The sequence below is a fragment of the Phymastichus coffea genome, unplaced genomic scaffold, assembly GCF_024137745.1.
Source record: "Phymastichus coffea isolate CEN01 unplaced genomic scaffold, Cenicafe_Pcof_1.1 PCOF00010, whole genome shotgun sequence".
Lineage (NCBI taxonomy): Eukaryota > Metazoa > Arthropoda > Insecta > Hymenoptera > Eulophidae > Phymastichus > Phymastichus coffea.
This window is the reverse complement of record NW_026706821.1, coordinates 6566162-6584834: the sequence shown is the minus strand read 5'-3', so window position 1 is coordinate 6584834 and position 18673 is coordinate 6566162. Positions and strand designations below refer to the sequence as shown.

At 36.5% G+C, this 18673-nt stretch overlaps 1 protein-coding gene across 6 annotated transcripts in view; it reads left to right on the top strand.

The window, feature by feature from the left end:
• Positions 1-18673, top strand: part of LOC131671558 (ras-related protein Rab-32) — a 650568-nt gene that overhangs the window by 178506 nt on the left and 453389 nt on the right. For all 6 annotated transcript variants that reach the window (XM_058948077.1, XM_058948070.1, XM_058948062.1 and 3 more), the window contains one exon: positions 5649-5877. In XM_058948077.1, coding sequence (XP_058804060.1) covers positions 5658-5877 — 220 coding nt within the window. In that variant the 5' untranslated portion in view covers positions 5649-5657. The remainder of the gene's footprint in view (positions 1-5648; positions 5878-18673) is intronic.

The window sequence follows — 18673 nt, the reverse complement described above, 5'->3', positions numbered from 1 at the left end:
AGTTCATAATGAGCTTAAAAAAATTAGAAAAAAGATTATCATGGATAGAATAAGAAAAAAAAATTTACTTTTCATTTTTAAAACCACCCCTAATAATGAAAAACCACCCCCAAAAAATTGTTTCCAATACATTACAGGTCCTGTTGATAATTTACTGTAAAATACGTTGCTCATCACTTATAATGTACAAACACATTTATCTCGTGCAGTTTCGACCACGAGGGTTGCAACCCCTAATTTATGTCATCGAAATTTTTACCTTCTCCATTCCTATTTTTGAAAAAAAGTTCATAATGAGCTTAAAAAAATTGGAAAAAATATTACCGTGGATAGAATAAGAATAAAAAATTTACCTGTTCAAACTTATTTTCAAAACCACCCTCAATTTTGAAAAACCATCCTAAAAAAAGTTTCTGACATATCGTTGCAATCTCTTCTAAATCAAATAAGCTATGATTCCATAGCTATTTTGTTGCTCTCTTTTAAATTTTTTACGTTCTATCGTTTATTAATTCTATCAAAAAATAAATAACTTTTATTATACAAAAAAACAAGTCAAGAATAATATAATATTATAAGTATACCTAGAAGATAAGTATAGTTTCTCGGATGCGCAAAAATTTTGGTATATGAATGATAGTATTATCAGAATTTTATTTACGTCCTACTATCAGCGTCTCTGACGATTGTTTGTTATTTTCATGATTGATAAATATGAGTAAGTAATTCTTCATCAGTAGCCAACACAACTTTCTTGTTGTTGGACGTATTGTATCGACTATTGAACTAACAGCATAATAAATAGTAATAAGAATATAAGATTATAAGTACAAATAATAATAAGATACTATTTCGTTAATTCGTATTTCGTAGTACCTGCTACGTAAGTATAATTATAAAATTATTTTTTATATGCAAATAATTTTACGGCTTTTTAATATTTGTTATTAAAAAAATTGAAATTACACTGATTATGAGGATTTATTAATTAATGATGTTTATAATTATTGTTTACTTATTGATTTGTTTATTATTATTGTTTATTAATTAATATGTTTACTTTTTAATTTATTAATTAATTTTTTTCATGAATGTTTTCTATAAGTTTGTTTATCATTATTGTTTACTTATCAATTTGTTTATTTATTTGTTTTTATCCTAATTTGTTTATTTGTTATTCAGTTTATTTCTTATTCCCCAGCGATATCAGGAGAGACCTATACAGAGGAAAAATAAGGAAAAAAAGGGGCCGCATGGATGGACGGACGCACGGAGAATTTCGCGCCTTCTGTTTAATATAATAGAAGATATATAAGATATATATATATTTTTTTTTTATTTCAGATTAAAAAATGAAAATTAACGCTCCGAACGTTTGAAATTTATTATTAGCTTACTTTCAAACTCTACAAATACCTGAAAGTGAGACAAATTTTAAAGAGATTCAATTGTTGGAAAGAATTAAAAGCATTTTAATAGATTCCGTGAATGATTTCAATGAAGTTGATATGATCGTTGAAGATACATTAGATTTTCAAGAAGATTACAAAGATCATGCTGCAAAAATAGTAGAAGATGAAATTCAACACCATTTTCCTGACGATTTCGAAGCACCCACCGACCATTGTACCAAAGACAATGAAGATGTCAGTTTTGAATATAAGCAAAGAGCCGTAGAATACTGAAAAAAAACTAATTACAAAAAACTAACTACAAAAAAAAAATTTAAGTGTTGAAAGTGTACGTCAAAAATTTAAGAAAGTTTCATCTGTGAGTCAGTTGAAACGTTGGGCTCATACAGTCAACAAAGGTGGTACTTATAGAGAAAAAATTGCAAGAATTTGACAGTACACTTTTGATAATTTTAAAGCAGCAGTAGACGCTGGTTACATCATTCATGATCGTGACATACGTCGATGGGCATTGCAAGCTCAAAAGATTATAGGATCAGAAGATGTAAGATTCAAAGCTTCGGATAACTGGCTTTGTAAATTCAAGAAAGCTCATAGAATAGTATCCCGGAAAATAAATAAGTTTATAACCAAGAAAACACTAGAAAGTAATTCAGAACTAACGATTAAAGCAAATACTTTTATTGCTGATGTTAAAGCAGGCATAAGAATAATTGGAATTCATAATGTGTTTAATTCTGATCAGAGCGGATTCCAACTGGAAATGCACTCCGGAAGAACGCTAGCGGTTGAAGGAGAAAAGCAGATACAGTGTTTAGTACAGTCAGTTTCTTCAACAACCCACAGTTATACTATACAGCCACTCATATCAGCCGCAGGAGAATTACTGTCACCACTCTTTTTAGTTTTGAAGGAATCTAGCGGTGAGTTTGGACCCATTGTTGAAACCACTTTATTTAGACCCGAAAATGTTTACGTAGAAGCATCTAAATCTGGAAAGTTGACTACAGGTATACATAATCCCATCTAGTTACAATTAATGTCATTATAAATGATTTAACAAATAAGATTTTTGATTTTAGATCTCTTTAAAATATGGCTGCAAAAAGTATATTTCCCTAATTTAGGTTCCAATACGATACTGTTGCTTGACTCCTGGAGCGGTCATTGTGACAGTGCCATAGAAACTGTAACTCCACGTGATCAAATTATAAATTTTAAAAAAATACCGACTGGCACAACGGGAAAAATTCAGCCACTTGATGTTTTTGGATTTCGCATATAGAAGAACTTTGTCCGCCAATTTTCAGATACCATAATTTTGATGAATTATGATTTGGATTTACATAAAAGAAACAACATCATTAAACTTCAGTCGTTAGTCCACAATCAATTATCTTCACCAAGATATACTAATCTTTTTAAATATTCCTGGTTCAAGAGTGGTTACCTCACTAAAAAACCAGAAAATTTTGACAATCCTGTTGCTTACAGTTGTGGAGATTCCTGCAATACACATTGTGACATAGAAGGATGCAAAAATGTGGCTATTATACGTTGCGGTTGGTGCAAAAAATCATTATGTTTCGAGCACTTCTATGAAGAATATCATTATTGTAAGAAGTATGAACAATAAATCCGTCCTAATTTTTTTGATTGTTTTTAATTGGTAACTGAATGAGTTATAGTAACGCATATAAAAATCAATTAAATATATATTACTTGGCAGTTTACAATTTTAGTCACAAGAAAGGAGAAAAACTCAACCAACAAAAACAATGGCAATGCTATCAACCCTCCTAATAACCGAATGGCGATGGTAATAAACCTCCCCCTAATAACCCTCCTAATATCCCCCAATAGCATTGCTTACAACCCCCCATTAACCTCCTAATAACTCCCCCCCCCCCAATAAGACTCTCCCCCTAATAACCCCCTAATAACCCCAGTAGTTAGCAGGGTTGATAACGTTGCCATTATGTTATTCGGTGGGTTGCAAGCATTGCCATAAAGTTGCAAGGGGGCTCAGCTATGTCTTCGGGCTATTAGTGGGGGGCTAACGGCATTTTCATTGGAGGTTTTTAGGGGGTTATTAGGGGGGGTTGTAAGCATTCTGATAGTGCGGGTTAGTGCGGGAAATTGCCATTGGGATATAAGGGGAGTTTTAGAAATTGCTACTGGGTGATGGATCATTTTTCCGGACAGATTCGGAATCGGCGCAACAAAATACTTTGGAAAAACGTTGTCCCAGTTCTGGGTCTTGTTGGGTGATATAATCTTGAATTGGTACATATTTTTCGTATTCTATCCACGATAATAATTTTTCCAATTTTTTAAGCTCATTATGAACTTTTTTTCAAAAATAGGAATGGAGAAGGTAAAAATTTCGATGACATAAATTAGGGGTTGCAACTCTCGTAGTCGAAACTGCACGAGATAAATGTGTTTGTGCATTATAAGTGATGAGCAACGTATTTTACAGTAAATTATCAACAGGACCTGTAATGTATTGGAAACAATTTTTTGGGGGTGGTTTTTCGAAATTAGGGGTGGTTTTAAAAATGAGAAGTAAATTTTTTTTTCTTATTCTATCCATGGTAATATTTTTTCTAATTTTTTTAAGCTCATTATGAACTTTTCTTCAAAAATAGATACAAAGAAGGTAAAAATTTCGATGACAGAAATTAGGGGTTGCAACCCTTGTGGTCGAAACTGCACGAGATAGTTGTGTTTGTACAGTATAAATGATGAGCAACGTATTTTACACTAAATTATCAACACCACCTGTAATGTATTGAAAACAATTTTTTAGGGGTGGTTTTTCAACTTTAAGGGAGTAGTTTGAAAAAAAGCTTGAATAGATTAACTTTATTTTTGTATTTTATGTAGGGTAATATTTTTTCCAATTTTTTTCGGGTTATTTTAATTTTTTTCATAAAAATAGCCATGAAATAGATAGTATTTTAAATAAAAAAAATAAGGGTTGCATCCCTTGTGGTCGAAATTGCATGTGCTAGTTTGCTTTTCACATGAGAAGTGATATGAAATTTGTTTGGTCGTAAAATATCAATTAGATGCTGAGATACATTGGAAAATCTATTTTTGGGGGTGAACTTTGAGGGTTGTTTTCACCCCCTTAAAGTGTTTTTCCGCCGATAAAAAAAAATACGTATGTCTTATTTTTTGATGAACTATAACATATCAAAAGATTATTGAAATCGGTGAGGTCGGGTTGGGGGGGTTTCCTTGTTAGTAGAATTAGAGCGAAGAGAGAGAGAGACAATTAAAATTACAAGGAAGAAGAGATTTCAGCTTATCGAGAATAGAGCCCAAAAGTACTCACTCTGTTGCCTAGGTCCAAAATATTGTTTGGTTCGTGATATGTCCAATATATTCTTTTTCTTTGTATCCGATCAGATCAACTGGTCCAATATATTTTTATCCGATAGCGTACCAACACCCAATAAAATAACAATTCCTATGATTTTCGTGGTCTTATGTATTTTTATCCAATAGTGTACTAACACGCAACAAAATGACAATTCCTATGATTTTCGTTTACACGAAATTATTAAAACAATTGAATTCGACACTTAATCGCAACTTGAACAATTATATTCTCAAAACTCTTTAGTAGGAAAATGCAGGCTTCTTGGTTGAGCGCTCGCTCCTGACTGACTAATTCTCTGGTGCTCTGCTTTCGCTGGCTTATTATATAGCCTTTGTCCTTAGCATAGCGTCTCTCTCCGAAGCGTATACGCTTCGGATGTTTACGCTTCTCGTGGCGGGTCGTCTTACCTAGCTAAGCACGCTGACCGAAACATGCCGTCGCAGCATGCTGGCGTAGCGTGAATCAGCCTCTGCCGCACGTTCCCACCGAGTCGCGCACACGAATACTGCTGATTATACTATGTCCGAACGGAAATCTCGGGTCCGAAATATTATTAAACAAAATACAATTATAATACAATGAAGCGTCACGTAACATTATGTATATTGGACCTATTATATTAGTTTTTAATAGTTTTTTAAACAAAAAATATATTGATTCGACTTTCTAAGGGTACCTTTTAAGGTAGTTTGATTTCTTAACAATTGATTTTCTTTTATATGAATGGATATATAATCTTTCATTTACTCATATAGTCTACCTAAAAATATATCTTTTTGAAGCTGTTATTTTTGAAAAAATTGGTTTATAAAATAATGAAAGTTTTAATCATATATTATTTTTAGTTACTAGATATGGATATCAGTGATATGAATTCTAACGATAAAAAGGAACATCTCTTCAAGATTCTTGTTATTGGTGAACTTGGTGCTGGCAAGACTTCTATTATAAAACGCTATGTTCATCAGTTTTTTTCCCAGCATTATCGTGCTACAATCGGGGTCGATTTCGCCTTAAAAGTACTAAATTGGGACGCTAAAAATATAATAAGACTGCAGTTGTGGGATATTGCAGGTGATTTATTGTTTAATGATATGATATATTTAATATATTTGATATAATTGATTTATATCCATATTATAATTTTTATATCCTTTATAAGTAGTATTCTCACTCTTGCTACTTTAAGTATTAGTATAATACTGTAATTAAATATTCTCATAGCATAGTTATAAAATATTATTTCCGTAAGTCATGATAACATGAGTCTGAAATTAGTTAGAGCTATAGGAATCCTGATTCTGCTAAAAATATGTAATTGAAACTGATCAGTAGTAAATCTTAGTCCTAGATAAACCAATTAAAATTAATAGAGAACGTATTAAGAAGCAAGATTGTTAAAAATTATTCCAAATGATTAGATAGAAAAATTTTCAAATTCATACAATTATTAATGATGAATGAAGTGAAAAACAACGTAAAAAAATTATTGAATACGGAATTTATCTTCAATTATTTCTAATAGAAATTAAAAAATAAATATTAAGTATTCAAACTTCTCTCTTAATCTCAGCTTCCTACGTATTTACCGGAATTCGAATCTTTGATCTTTTGTATGTGAAGCTAAAACTTTACCTAAAATAGCGAAAACTAGACCATCGATGATTTACAGAATCGGTTCTTTGGATCGGAACTATAAGCTACAACATGACTACAGAAATGTACAGTTATACTATCAAATAATTTTCTACTAAATTTATATTTTCCTCTCCCTTTGCCTCTCTCTCTCTCTCTCTCTCTCTCCCTCTTTCTCTTTCTCTTTCTCTCTTTTATACATATAATAATATAATCTCTTAGATATATATATATATATTTATATCGTACATTTCGCATTTAAAAGTTATATTGTTCAAAATTTTCGTAATTTTAAACTCTATCGACTAACGTTTGATTTGAAAAAAATCAAAATAGCGGTATTAATATGGCTCCTGAAAGCATGAAAAATCGTGTTGAAGACGTTTTATTAAAGTAAAGCTAATATGAAAAAATTGCTTTTACACCTAAAGATTTTCAGACTGTATGTCTTTGAGGTCGTTGAATTGAAATCAGCTGTCAAATTAATCCTATCTAATCACTGTTCGATCCTAATTAATAAATGACTAAAATTGACGAAATTACGCTATGTTACGATAATTAACATGCTCAAATTACCTTACCGTTATATTTTCGGGACACTGAATACAAATCTAATATTATATTAATTTTATGTAGTCATTGTTAATCCATATTCTCAAATATGGTAAAAATTGCCAAAATAATACAGTTTTGCGAAGATTACCACCCTCAAATCACTTTATCTTTATGTTTCGGTGGTTGTTTAATATGAATATTATATCAGTACTAAATAATATATCATTATTATAGCAATGTATCTTCTGGGCCACTTTCTGCTCGATGAAAGTGCCCTAGAACATACGTATGTTCTAGACCAAAAGAGGGCCACGAGGTTGCAGAAAGCCCTAGGGATCCTAGTGAGGTAATGAAAATGAAAACAGTTACAAACTATGATTAATAAATTAATAAATTAATTAAATCAGAAGAAAAGAAGCAAGTTAAAAATGAGTTTGAAAAATTATTTTACAAGCTTATGATTAATGCAGTATATGAAAAACGATAGAGCACGAAAGGAAACGAAAAGATGTCAAACTAGTGTTAATCAGTGAGATGGTTGATATGGCGCTGAAGCACCATAAGCAGCATCATGTATGAAATTCAAGACGTCGATATATATATGAGATCATGAAAAAAAACATTAATAGATTTGACATATTAGATTATCTAGTTCCTAATCAATTTGGTATGCCTCTCGCTAATAAAAAAGTTGTTGGAATCATGAAAGATCAGTGCAATGCCTCCATTCTCATAGAATATATTAGATTACGAAGTAAATTATGTAGTATTGAAATAGCAAATAAGGAGCCCCTGAAAAAGGTAAAAGGAGTGAAAAAAACATACAGATAATAATAGTATCACGCATTCAGATTGTCGAAAATGTTTAAATAGAGAAGAAATTATTAAATGTACTCAGTATAATATACGAACTAAATTACATCAAGTATTAACAGAGAGATTAGATTAGTTCGTTTATTGCACCAATGAGGTGGAACCCCGTCTGGCAAAGCAGAGAGAAAGAGAGAGAGGAAGAGACTCCACAAAACGCTTATGATGACAAATGTTGTATGTTTGAGAATAATCCGAACACACTTCCATAGGACCATTACGAGTATAAAACTGTCGAAATCGTAAAATTGAAAAAAGAGTTACAAAACTACGAAGTAAGAGGCATATAGGAAGTAAGTAGCGGTCAGGACGAGCAGCCTAGGAGGAGACTGAAGCTAATAGGAAGTTTAGAAAGAAAGAATGAAGAGGGAGAAACAACGACTGCTTGAATCCGCGGAGTGAGAGAATGGCTTTTGATGAAGAACCATCAAAGACTAAAAGAGAAGAAAACAAACGCAGCCGCTGAAGCTCTAAGGGTGGGATTACCGCTAATAAATCCGAGAGCTCGCTCTTGTTAAGAACAATTGATCAGGACTCGCTCAAAACAACAATCTTACTTTCAACTTCTAGTATATCCGTTACCAACCTATAAAACAAGTAAGTTGCTTGAAGAATTGCTAATCATTAATACCCTAGCAATAAACAATCAACTAATTATTTCATTAGTAATTTTGTTATAGAATGAATTTTTCGACAACAAACAAGGTTGCCTAGACGACTTTCTTTTCCTGGAAGACGATGTTCCAGCTAGGGACATTCTCTATCAAATCACTAGTTAGATGGTTAATAACAAGATATGGATTTTGCATTGTTATTACTATTGACGACGAATTTAAGGTATTTCTCCCCAAAAGTGTGAGCATACTACTTGAAAATAGATTAACAAATTCTTAAAGTTGTATACCAAACCAGTGAGAAGGAAGAACTGTTTATTTTTCATCGCAATGAATCTAACTTCGAATTTAAAAGTAGTTTTAATATAGATTGATTAAGTAATAATAATATTTTTGTATTACTATTATTATAAGATAGTTTGTAATAAATGTAAATTACTAAATAAAATTCTAAAAAATTACTAACCAATTGAATAGCTTTCTTACTTTATGCAACTATCCTCTTATTTCCTTTATATGGAGAGGAAAAAGCAGTCAATAATGTAGCCCTTTCCAACGAGTTTCGAGTTAAACAATAGCTTGTGCTACCACCATTCAATAAGAAGAATCAATTACAGCAACACTATACTCTTTTTATTCATCAAGGGACGTATTAGAAGCAAGAAGAACATTTGTTCTTCGAAGCATGTATGGTTCTCATGCATATATGTATGGTTAATAAAGTTCAAATTCACTATCATCCTATTAAAGACAAAGATTCAAAAAAAATAGTATGGGAGCAACTTACACGAGATCGAGAATGCTTTCAACGACATATCAGACAACTAAGCAGTATAATATCGCGAGCAATATTTAAAAAACGTATAATAATGATGAATAATATTCTTGAATCTTTACTAAAAAATCATTGTACAGAATATACACTTAACAAACTAGAAATCTAATTGAAGGTGAAAGATCAAACAAGAAGAGAGAGGCAGTCGTGGCAGCTCGAAAAAGTCTAGTAGTGGAGTGAAGGTCTTAAGAGAGAGAGAGAGAGAGAGAGAGAGAGAGAGAGAAGAGCTCGAAAAACGTCATTCTGTTAGAAAAATCGTCACCAATAGTATCCTTTTTCTTTTCTTCTATTCTCATGTCATAAGTTCTCTCCCGTTACCAGAGAATACGACGAATTCTTTATAAATTGGCCCGGAAGGACAAGCTGCTTCGCGGGGGACGTGAAAGGCAACATTTCGACGCGCACAAAAGGGAATAGGCAGGAATGGTCAGCACAATAATCACTCAAAACTCGTTTAACACATATATTTATCTACACATTTCAACAGTTACAATCAGTAATTCTACGTAACAATCGCGCTCTCGCACTACCGCAGCCGCGAGTTCTTGCGGAAAATCGCATGGAACCCGGCTGGCGCGACGGTTACGAGCTATTCTCCGCGTTTTTCCATAGGCCCTCGAGCGAAATAACCGCTGAGCCTCCCTATCCTCACGGGTTGCCGGCGACGCGATCTTACGAAAGAGAGAGAAAACTTGACCTACCTTAAGGGAAAGCTGCTCGGTGTCCCCGGGTTGTATAAATGCTGGTGGCTCGTTCACTCCTTCTCGTAACACAAATCTCGTGACGAACAGTCGCACTACGTTGTACACGCGTTGCATAATAATTCTCACTCGCTTTCAAAAGGCAAAAAATTAAGTACTAAGACAGCGCGGACAAAGCGTGTCGCACTCAATCGCTGTCGCAATCTACTGCCGGGCACCGAGCGCCTCCCAACAAAAACTCTTGAATAGCGGGCAATCAGCGGCAACTCACGCGTGCCAACCTTGCCGGCTTCCAAATCATATTCCTTGTTGTTCCCTCTCTCGCTCTCTCTGCCACCGGGAAGAGAGAGACGTTGACGGAGCTAATGGCACGAGCCATGGCTCTCGTTACACTCAAACTAAATCTCCAGTAGCAAGATGGTCTTTAAAATGTTAAATAAAACTGCTATGAAGTCCTTTGACTTACTACTTATTTAATATAACAAATGTATCTTTATTTCAATAATGCTTGTACAATAAATTTTACTATATAATATGTTGTGGAGAAGTTAATGAGTCACAGGTGTTTCTACTAAAGCAGGTTTCGACTTGTTCTAATGGACTCACAAGTGATGATGCTCAAATGAAAATACCTCCCAGGTGAGAGTGAAGGTTAGGGCTCTTACCATAAAAAACAAAACAAAAATTATTTATTATTATTATGATATTTATCTAAATAAAAATTATTTTCCATACACTTCTTTATTCTTTCACGTGTATAAACTCTTATCTATCCACGAATTGTACAAGTGGTCGAATTCTAATCATTTTACGTATACTCAATTACCATCTTTCTTTAGAATTTTTTCAATAAGATAAACATCAGGACATAGCTTTCTGTAGTTCTTGCTCGTAAAACCCTCCAACAATTGGATCGTCATTCTAATCTTTTAAGTGATGTGTGACAAGCTTTATCTTTGTGATCCTTTCAATAATAAAATTTCTGTATACTAGTTAAGAGTATATCCTATTTCAAAACCGTGTTTGGACTTATTCACTCTTACTTTATCGCCTATTCGGAATTTTGGTTACTTGATCAAAAAACGTTGGTCGTAAGAGAATCGTTTCAAAATTTGCATTTTATTCTCTATAGCCACATCTTTAGGCTTTATGTCTATTGTACGATGTTTTCTATTAGTATCTTATAATAAATCAGGATTCTATTATATCCATATTAATCCACTTATAATTTCCTCTTAGACTACATTTTTTCTACATAATACTTTGAGTAATAGACACTTTGAGATTACTATTGGTAGAATACAGATTTATTTTATATTTTATCATCAGATTCCATTGTATTAACGACATTTGTACTAGTTTTCTGTTGTACTGGAACTTCCCAAGTATATTTTGAGAATGTATCTATAATAGATAATAGATAGTGAAAACCTTGGTCCCTTCTGGAATAGCCCCTCTCTTGCATCTCAATAAGATAAGCTTGCCAGGTCTCGTCTATTTCACGTGTATCGATTTTTTAATATGGGTAGTTACGACATACTGGTTTCCGTAACTCATTAACTTCCTTTGATCTTTCATTTTCAATATATTTATTATTAACGTTATAGAAAGCCATACGATACAATCTCTCAGTCTCTTTTCTTATTATTTTCTTTTTGTTATTTTCTTGTAAATTTATAATCGCTTCTCGATACACTGCCTATTTTGTTCTTATTATCTTTATACAATTTCTAAGATTATTGATTGCAGTCGTAAGCCCAGTAATGTCAGCTTCACTAGTTTTCACGACATTTGTAAGTTAATAGCATCGTTATTCTCCTGAGGATCGGTTATATTGCAAATTATTTCGTTATCTGCATCGTATTGTCCGTCTTTAGTGATTATATACCTTATACCAGGAAGGCCTCAAATAACATCCTTTTTATTCAGTTTACGACCAAACACATCAATACGCATTTTATTACTGATGGATATTTAGGATCTTTTAATATATATAACCAGCTTCACGTAATTCTTCAATTATTGAATGAATTTCATTCATATGACTAAAATTATCAGCGGTTTGTTTGGCAATAAGCAATGATCAACGAGGGCATTTGGATTATTCGAATATATATAATTAAATGATATTCCTTTTCTTACTATTTTATAGTTAGATAAAAGACATGTTCCACCAATAGTCGATTTTGTTTCTTAGCACTTCCGCTAAGCGATAAATTTGGTTCAATGTACTTTTTGAATTTATTTACGTACTTATTAAGATATTCTCCATTTGCTTCACATCTCTTCCCATTAGTGTTAGTGTTTTCAAGAATTTTTATGTGACGACGGGCCGTATAATTTCAAAAAGAAATAAATTTTTTTTTAGTATTATAACAGAAAACGGAGTGAGAACCGTTGCCCACTAGTGATGGGAACCGAGTTGAACATCACAGGAAAAATTTTCCTTAATAGTCTCCAAATGGCGATAAAATTTGTACTCCGCATTGATGTAAGCGTGCGGTCTTTTTTTAGTGCATTCTTCCGCCCAACGCGCCTTCGCGCTTGCATACAAAGGGCAGGCAGCCTTGTGATGGAGCCCTGGCTAGAATGGCCGGCTCCCTCTGGCTCGCTCTCTTTCTCTCTAGCAGCTCGCTCCTTCGCTGTTGCCATGGCGAGCGTGGTGGAAATTACAAACCAATACCGATGCTCGTATCGCTTTATTTCAGGGCCAATACCTGAGCCGGGCATCGTCATTGAGAGCCAATTAGGAGCGAGAGCGGCTGCGGCAAAAAGAAGGGAGAGAGTTTGTCGCGTCGCGCGTTGCGAGTAAACGAGCGCGAGCGACCCGCGGCGATCCGCTTGCGAGAGCGAAGCCGCCGGCGTTGCTCGAGCTGACGTGAGAACGGTTGAGAAGAGAGTTCGAGCCGAGATCTTGAAACAGAAGGCTCAATTGTGACGGCCGAGCGAGCGCACGCTATTAACCGAATAGCCAAGCAGAGACAAAGAAGCAAACGACGCCGAGTAGATTACAGCCAGGAGAGGAGTCCCAGCGATAATTTACGATACTTGTTATGTAGTATTATTGAATGGGTGGAAAAAAATTTTTTTTTGTGGTTTCTCATCTTTTTAGCGTACCGACTGTGAGAAAAAAAAATTGAAAAAAACCGAAAAAAAAAAATTTTTCGAAAAACCGAAAAAAAAATTATTGCAGTATTCTACATGAAAAAACAAACATTTTTTCTCCTATAAAATTTTTTTCGATTGTTACAATTTGACGGAGATAAAAAATGTTGAAAAAAACTGTCACTTCCAGGAAAAAATGCCCGTGCGCGCGTCATATTTGACGAAAATAAATTTTTGATGAGTGATTCAGATAGGGCTTGGTAATAGCTAAAAAATGGTGTACTTCAAATTTTCGTACGATTTTTTTTCCAAAATTGGCTAATTGTCAAAAATAATAAAAAAATTTCAGAATTTTCAATTTTGCATAATTGTTGCAAAATTTAAAAAAACAATCGATAGCAACCGTGAGTCATATCATTTGAAAGCTCTCCGAAAGACCTTTCAAACGCACCCACGCGCGTCTCTGTATGTTAATTTCTACCAGAGATATAAAACTTTGAAGTTAGACTGATTTTGCCCGTGGGGGGGTAAAAGTGGCTGACCGGCACTGTATATATATGAGGATAATTATAATTATGTATGAGTGAGTGAGTTCATTTATTTGCCTTGAGGTAGTACCCCGTCTGGCTACAAAGAAAAATACAAAAGTTTATCAAGGGTTGCAAACAATTTAACATGCAACCATTAACCGTATGTAGGCGATATGCAGGTATACGAGAACAAGATATCCCGTATAGGTTTAAGTAGTAATAACAGCGAGAAATTGAACTTAACAATTACAAGATCAAATAAAGAATAAACGTAACTTAAAACTAATAAAATATATAGTAGGGCGAAAAATAATAACAGTGATGATAATAAAACATAGCGTATTATAAGCCGAGTACTATCGTAATTCGAAAAGGCCTATGAAAAATAATCGAACAATGGTCATGGATCAACAGTATGACAACACCTCATGAGACAGACAACACATAAGAATTATAGCCTTGCGAGCAAGACTGCTGGGAGTTGGGAGGGATGAAGCAAGTAGATATCTAGATAGCGACCACGAACTTCCAGGTAGAGATTGGAGGTAGTAAATTGCGAGGCGTGGAAAGGTAGTATGGGAGCAGGAAGGTGGTAGAGGGCTTCAAGTGGAACAAAATTTTCGAAACGAGCAAGAGTACTCCAAGCAGTGATTTCAAGCGTGAACAAAAGTGAGCGAAACCAATTTTTAAATTCAGTTAGGCGATCGGGAGAAAAATCTGTTACACTGAGACGATTTAGTAAGCGAGAGGCACTGATGGTGAAAGAGTTATTCCAAGCCTGGGTGCGGGGAGCACCATAGTTAAGACAGGAAGGAGGGTTCCGTTTTGACCTATTTGAGAACGTGACACAAATTGGGTCTGAGAAATGATTCAGGAGCTGAGAAGGAGTTTTATGGGAAAGAGCTTTATACGCAAGAGTACCAAGAGCAAGAAGTCGCTTGTTTGCTAATGAAAGCCATTTTAGTTGGAGCCTGTGGTAGGTAACATGAGAGAATATACTGTTTGTCGGAATAAAAGGGATATGACCGACTACGAAACGGGTACAGGCGTTTTGGGCGATTTGAAGTTCAGAGATCCGAGTTTTATCAAGGTCCAGCAGGAGAGTTGAACAATACTCGAAGTGTGGAAAAACAAGGGACTCAACAAGTTGTTTACGGAGGGGCTGATGCAAAGAGCGTTTGTAGTGCTTGAGTGAGTGAAGGGAAGAGTAGACTCTGCGAACGGTGGTTGCGGCATGGAACTTCCAGTCGAGGGTACTGGCTAACGTGACACCAAGATTTTTGACAGTCCTGGAGTAGGGAATGGAGGTACCAAGCACGGAGATACGTGAGAGATTAATGAAGTCGATGCGCGAGATATAGAGTTCACTGCCAAAGATGATGACTTGAGTTTTAGAGGGATTAATGGATAGGCCGTTTAAGAGAGCCCATTGGATAACCTCATCCGCATCGTACTGAGCTTGGGCAATCCCCTCAGCAAGACTGTCGTAGTCGCAGTGCACGTAAATTTGAAGATCATCCGCATACAACATATAATTTGCAAAACGGAGGACACAGGGGAGGAGGTCGTTAATGGACGCTGCCTTGCGGCACACCAGTAGCAGTGCGCAGCCACTCCGAAGCTTTACCGCCAGCATCCACTACAGCCTGAAGTCTATCAGCGAGATAGCTGAAAAACCACTTGAATGTGGCGTCACTGGCCTTTATGGAGCGCAGCTTCCTGATCAAGATGGTATGTGATATGGAATCAAACGCTTTGGAATAGTCAAACATAACCATAATGGTTAGTTTGCGCTTGTCAATGGCGTGACGAATATCGTCAACAACTGTAAGGAGAGCAGTTTCGGTGCTATGGCCACGACGAAAACCAGATTGACGAGGGGACAAAATATTATGGGATTCAAGGTGGTGAGAGAGTTGTGCATGTATAAGACGTTCAAATGTCTTGCACAATTCACAAATTTTGGCGATCGGACGAGTATCAGAGGGAGATAGGGGGTTGCATACCTTGGAGAGGGGACAGATGAGGGTGCGTTTCCAATCGGAGGGAAAAGAACCAGAAGTGATGGACTTGTTGAAAAGTGAAGTAACATACGGAGAAATTACAGGTGCAACAAGTTTAAGCATTTTGGACGAGATACCATCCAGTCCTTGGCCACGAGACAAGCTATTAATGAGCGCATTCTCAACTTCGTTGACGGAGAAGGTGCACAGAGAAAACGTGGGAAGGTTGAAAGTATGAGGAGGGGGTTCAGATAGGATGGCTTGAAACTCATCCAGGGTGATAGGCGGGAGTTTGTTGGCAACGGACGCATAATGCCGATTAAGGGCATCGGCATCGAAAAAAAGAAGAGGAGAGGGATGGGAGGGTTTGCTGACTCCAAGGGCATTTATTTCATGCCACTTAGATTTACAGTTAGCAGCAGAATCAATTCTCGATTTTATAAAAGAGTTTTTTGCTGCAGATAGGTCGTTAGAGACTTTCGAGCGAAGCGATTTATAAATACGAACATCAGTGGGATGTTGCGTGAATTTTGCGATGGTATATGCGCAGTCACGTTTACGCATGAGGGAGCGGATTTGGGGGGAGACCCATGGCTTAAGCTTGGATGATAAAGCAATAGTGCGAATAGGAGAAACAAGGTCAAAGGACGAGGAGATGTTCTTCGCAATCAAGCGTTGAAAATTGTCAACATAGTCTAAAGATAGAGATAGGGAAGGACTGGCGTTGGTAGAGAGTATAGGTAGGGAGTTGAAACTCTCATGCACGGTACCTAACAGATTTTCAGTATTTATGGAGGAAAGTTGTCGTGTGCAAATGGTTTTCTTAAAGTGTTCAGTACGAGCGTAAGCAAGGTGTAACTCAATGAAGTCATGGCCCGCGATAAAGGGCGCATGCGATTGTGAGAACCATACAACCTTGCTTATGTCGTTCGTAATAAAAAGATCAAGCGTGGTGTGGGAGGGAGGAGACTTGCCTATGATATGGTGAGTAGGTTCAAGAGAGACTACACTTAGTCCGCTGTTTACAATCAGAGTGCGGAGTGTACAAGCATCAGAAAGGGAGGAAGATGATAAGTCCGCATTAAAGTCGCCAGTGATTAAAACGTTTTGGAAGTGAGGAAGATAGGCAGATAAACAATTGAAAAAGTGAAAAGGAGCGTGAGCATGGGGAGGACGGTAAAGGACGGCAAATAGCAGTTTATAATTGGCATACTTTATTTCACAAAGGATAAATTCAGGAGTGTTATCATACTGTGGGTCCGAAGTGACTAGAATATTGACGCTGAAATGATTTCGCATATATATCGCAACCCCGCCGCCTTTTTTGCCGACACGATCGAGGCGGAAAAATTTGAAACCCTCGATGGCTAGATGAGTATCGGAGAAATCAGGTTGTAAATAGGTTTCGGTTATCGCAATGATATCGAAGTACGTGGAGGAACATTTGGCTTGTAGTAGGGAAAAGTGTGTGAATGAGTCTAAACGATTAATGTTAATGTGACCGATGGAAAGTCGATGTTGTACGCGTGCAGCCGATTTGAGATCAGACTGTCATGAAGACATTGTGTCAGATGGTTCATCACTGGTCTGTTGTAGTGGGTTAGCCAGGGAGGCTTCAGGTTGATGTTGAAGTGGAGCAGCAGAAAAAGTACGATTTTCTCCAGAGTTTGAGGTACGAGATGGGAGGAATCGTGGAAAATCATCAGAAGACAAGATTGGGATGGGCGTAGCACGACGATTCTTCCGCATGCATACGCGAAGATTCCGGACTACTGGGCGAGCAAGGTTATGCTTGTTGCTAAAAGAGAGGGCTAACGAGAATAGGTCAAACACAGGCTTGGGCCAGAGCGGACGGATGTAAATAGGCGATCTGCCACCGCAACCAAAGACATCCAGAGAGGTCTTGTCTTTCAACTTTGAAGAAGACTTGACCACTTTGTCTCGCAGCAGTGGGCTGCCAAATTGAAATACAAATGCGGAAGTGTTTGTCCGATTTGCATTGTTAATTTGAGGTGCTGAGGAGTGGGTGGCGATGGTTGCCGAGTTGCGAGGAGGCAATTGAGTTTGAGTGTCTTGGCGAGTGGCCGAAATCCACTCCCGACAGGCGTAGATGGAAGGGCAGTCACAGCCTTGACCAAAGCCAAGGAACGACAAGAGGGCTTTGGCAGCTTGGTAGTGTGTGCCTGTGAACGTTAATGGACGGCCAAAAACAAGAATTTCACATTCGTCGGCAAGTGATGAGAACATGTCTCGACGTTGGTTGTCAGTGGCATTTTGAGAGACAGTATGGTGGATCGAAGACATGAATTCATTTTGGAATTTCTCATTTGCTTTTCGGTCTCTCATATCAGCGAGAAATTCCTGACGAAAGCTAACGAACCACGATGGAGGAGCAGATGAGTCCGCCATGTTTACAGGGGTAACAAGCGGTGATGGCTGAGTAGAGCAGAGTTGCTTCACGTTGCGAAAATGTGGAGATTGAGGAGATGTTACCTTGCGTTTTTTTGATGCGAAATACGCAACAGGAGTAATGGAGGTCGCGTTAGATGTAGCGGGTGGCGAACAAGTTGTAGCAAAAGACGGAGAACGTGATAGGGTATTCCTAGGAATAATGTTAGACGCAGGGCGACAACCGCTACAGATAATAGCGCCCGCCGACGCAACTGGGCTAACACAATGCGAGTGAAACAATTCAAAACAAACAGTGCACTGAACTGAGCGGTCAGTCTTACAATTAATAGATGAGTTACAGAATGCGCATAATGTAACCATTAAAGGCGTCGATAAAAATTAGAGATACGCAGATTTTCGTAATAAGCAGTTTGAAATGCGCGCCAGTAATAATACAACGCGATCAGTGGCGACAGAGAGAACTAATTAGTTGCGCAATTAGACAGTCGGTAACGCAGATAACAAAATGCAATCAGTCGATAAAACAGGGCTACTGAGCGGTATACAATGATGGAACTGAAAAGAAATGCCCTTGAAAAATGCAAATTCCAATTACAATAATTAATTAAAG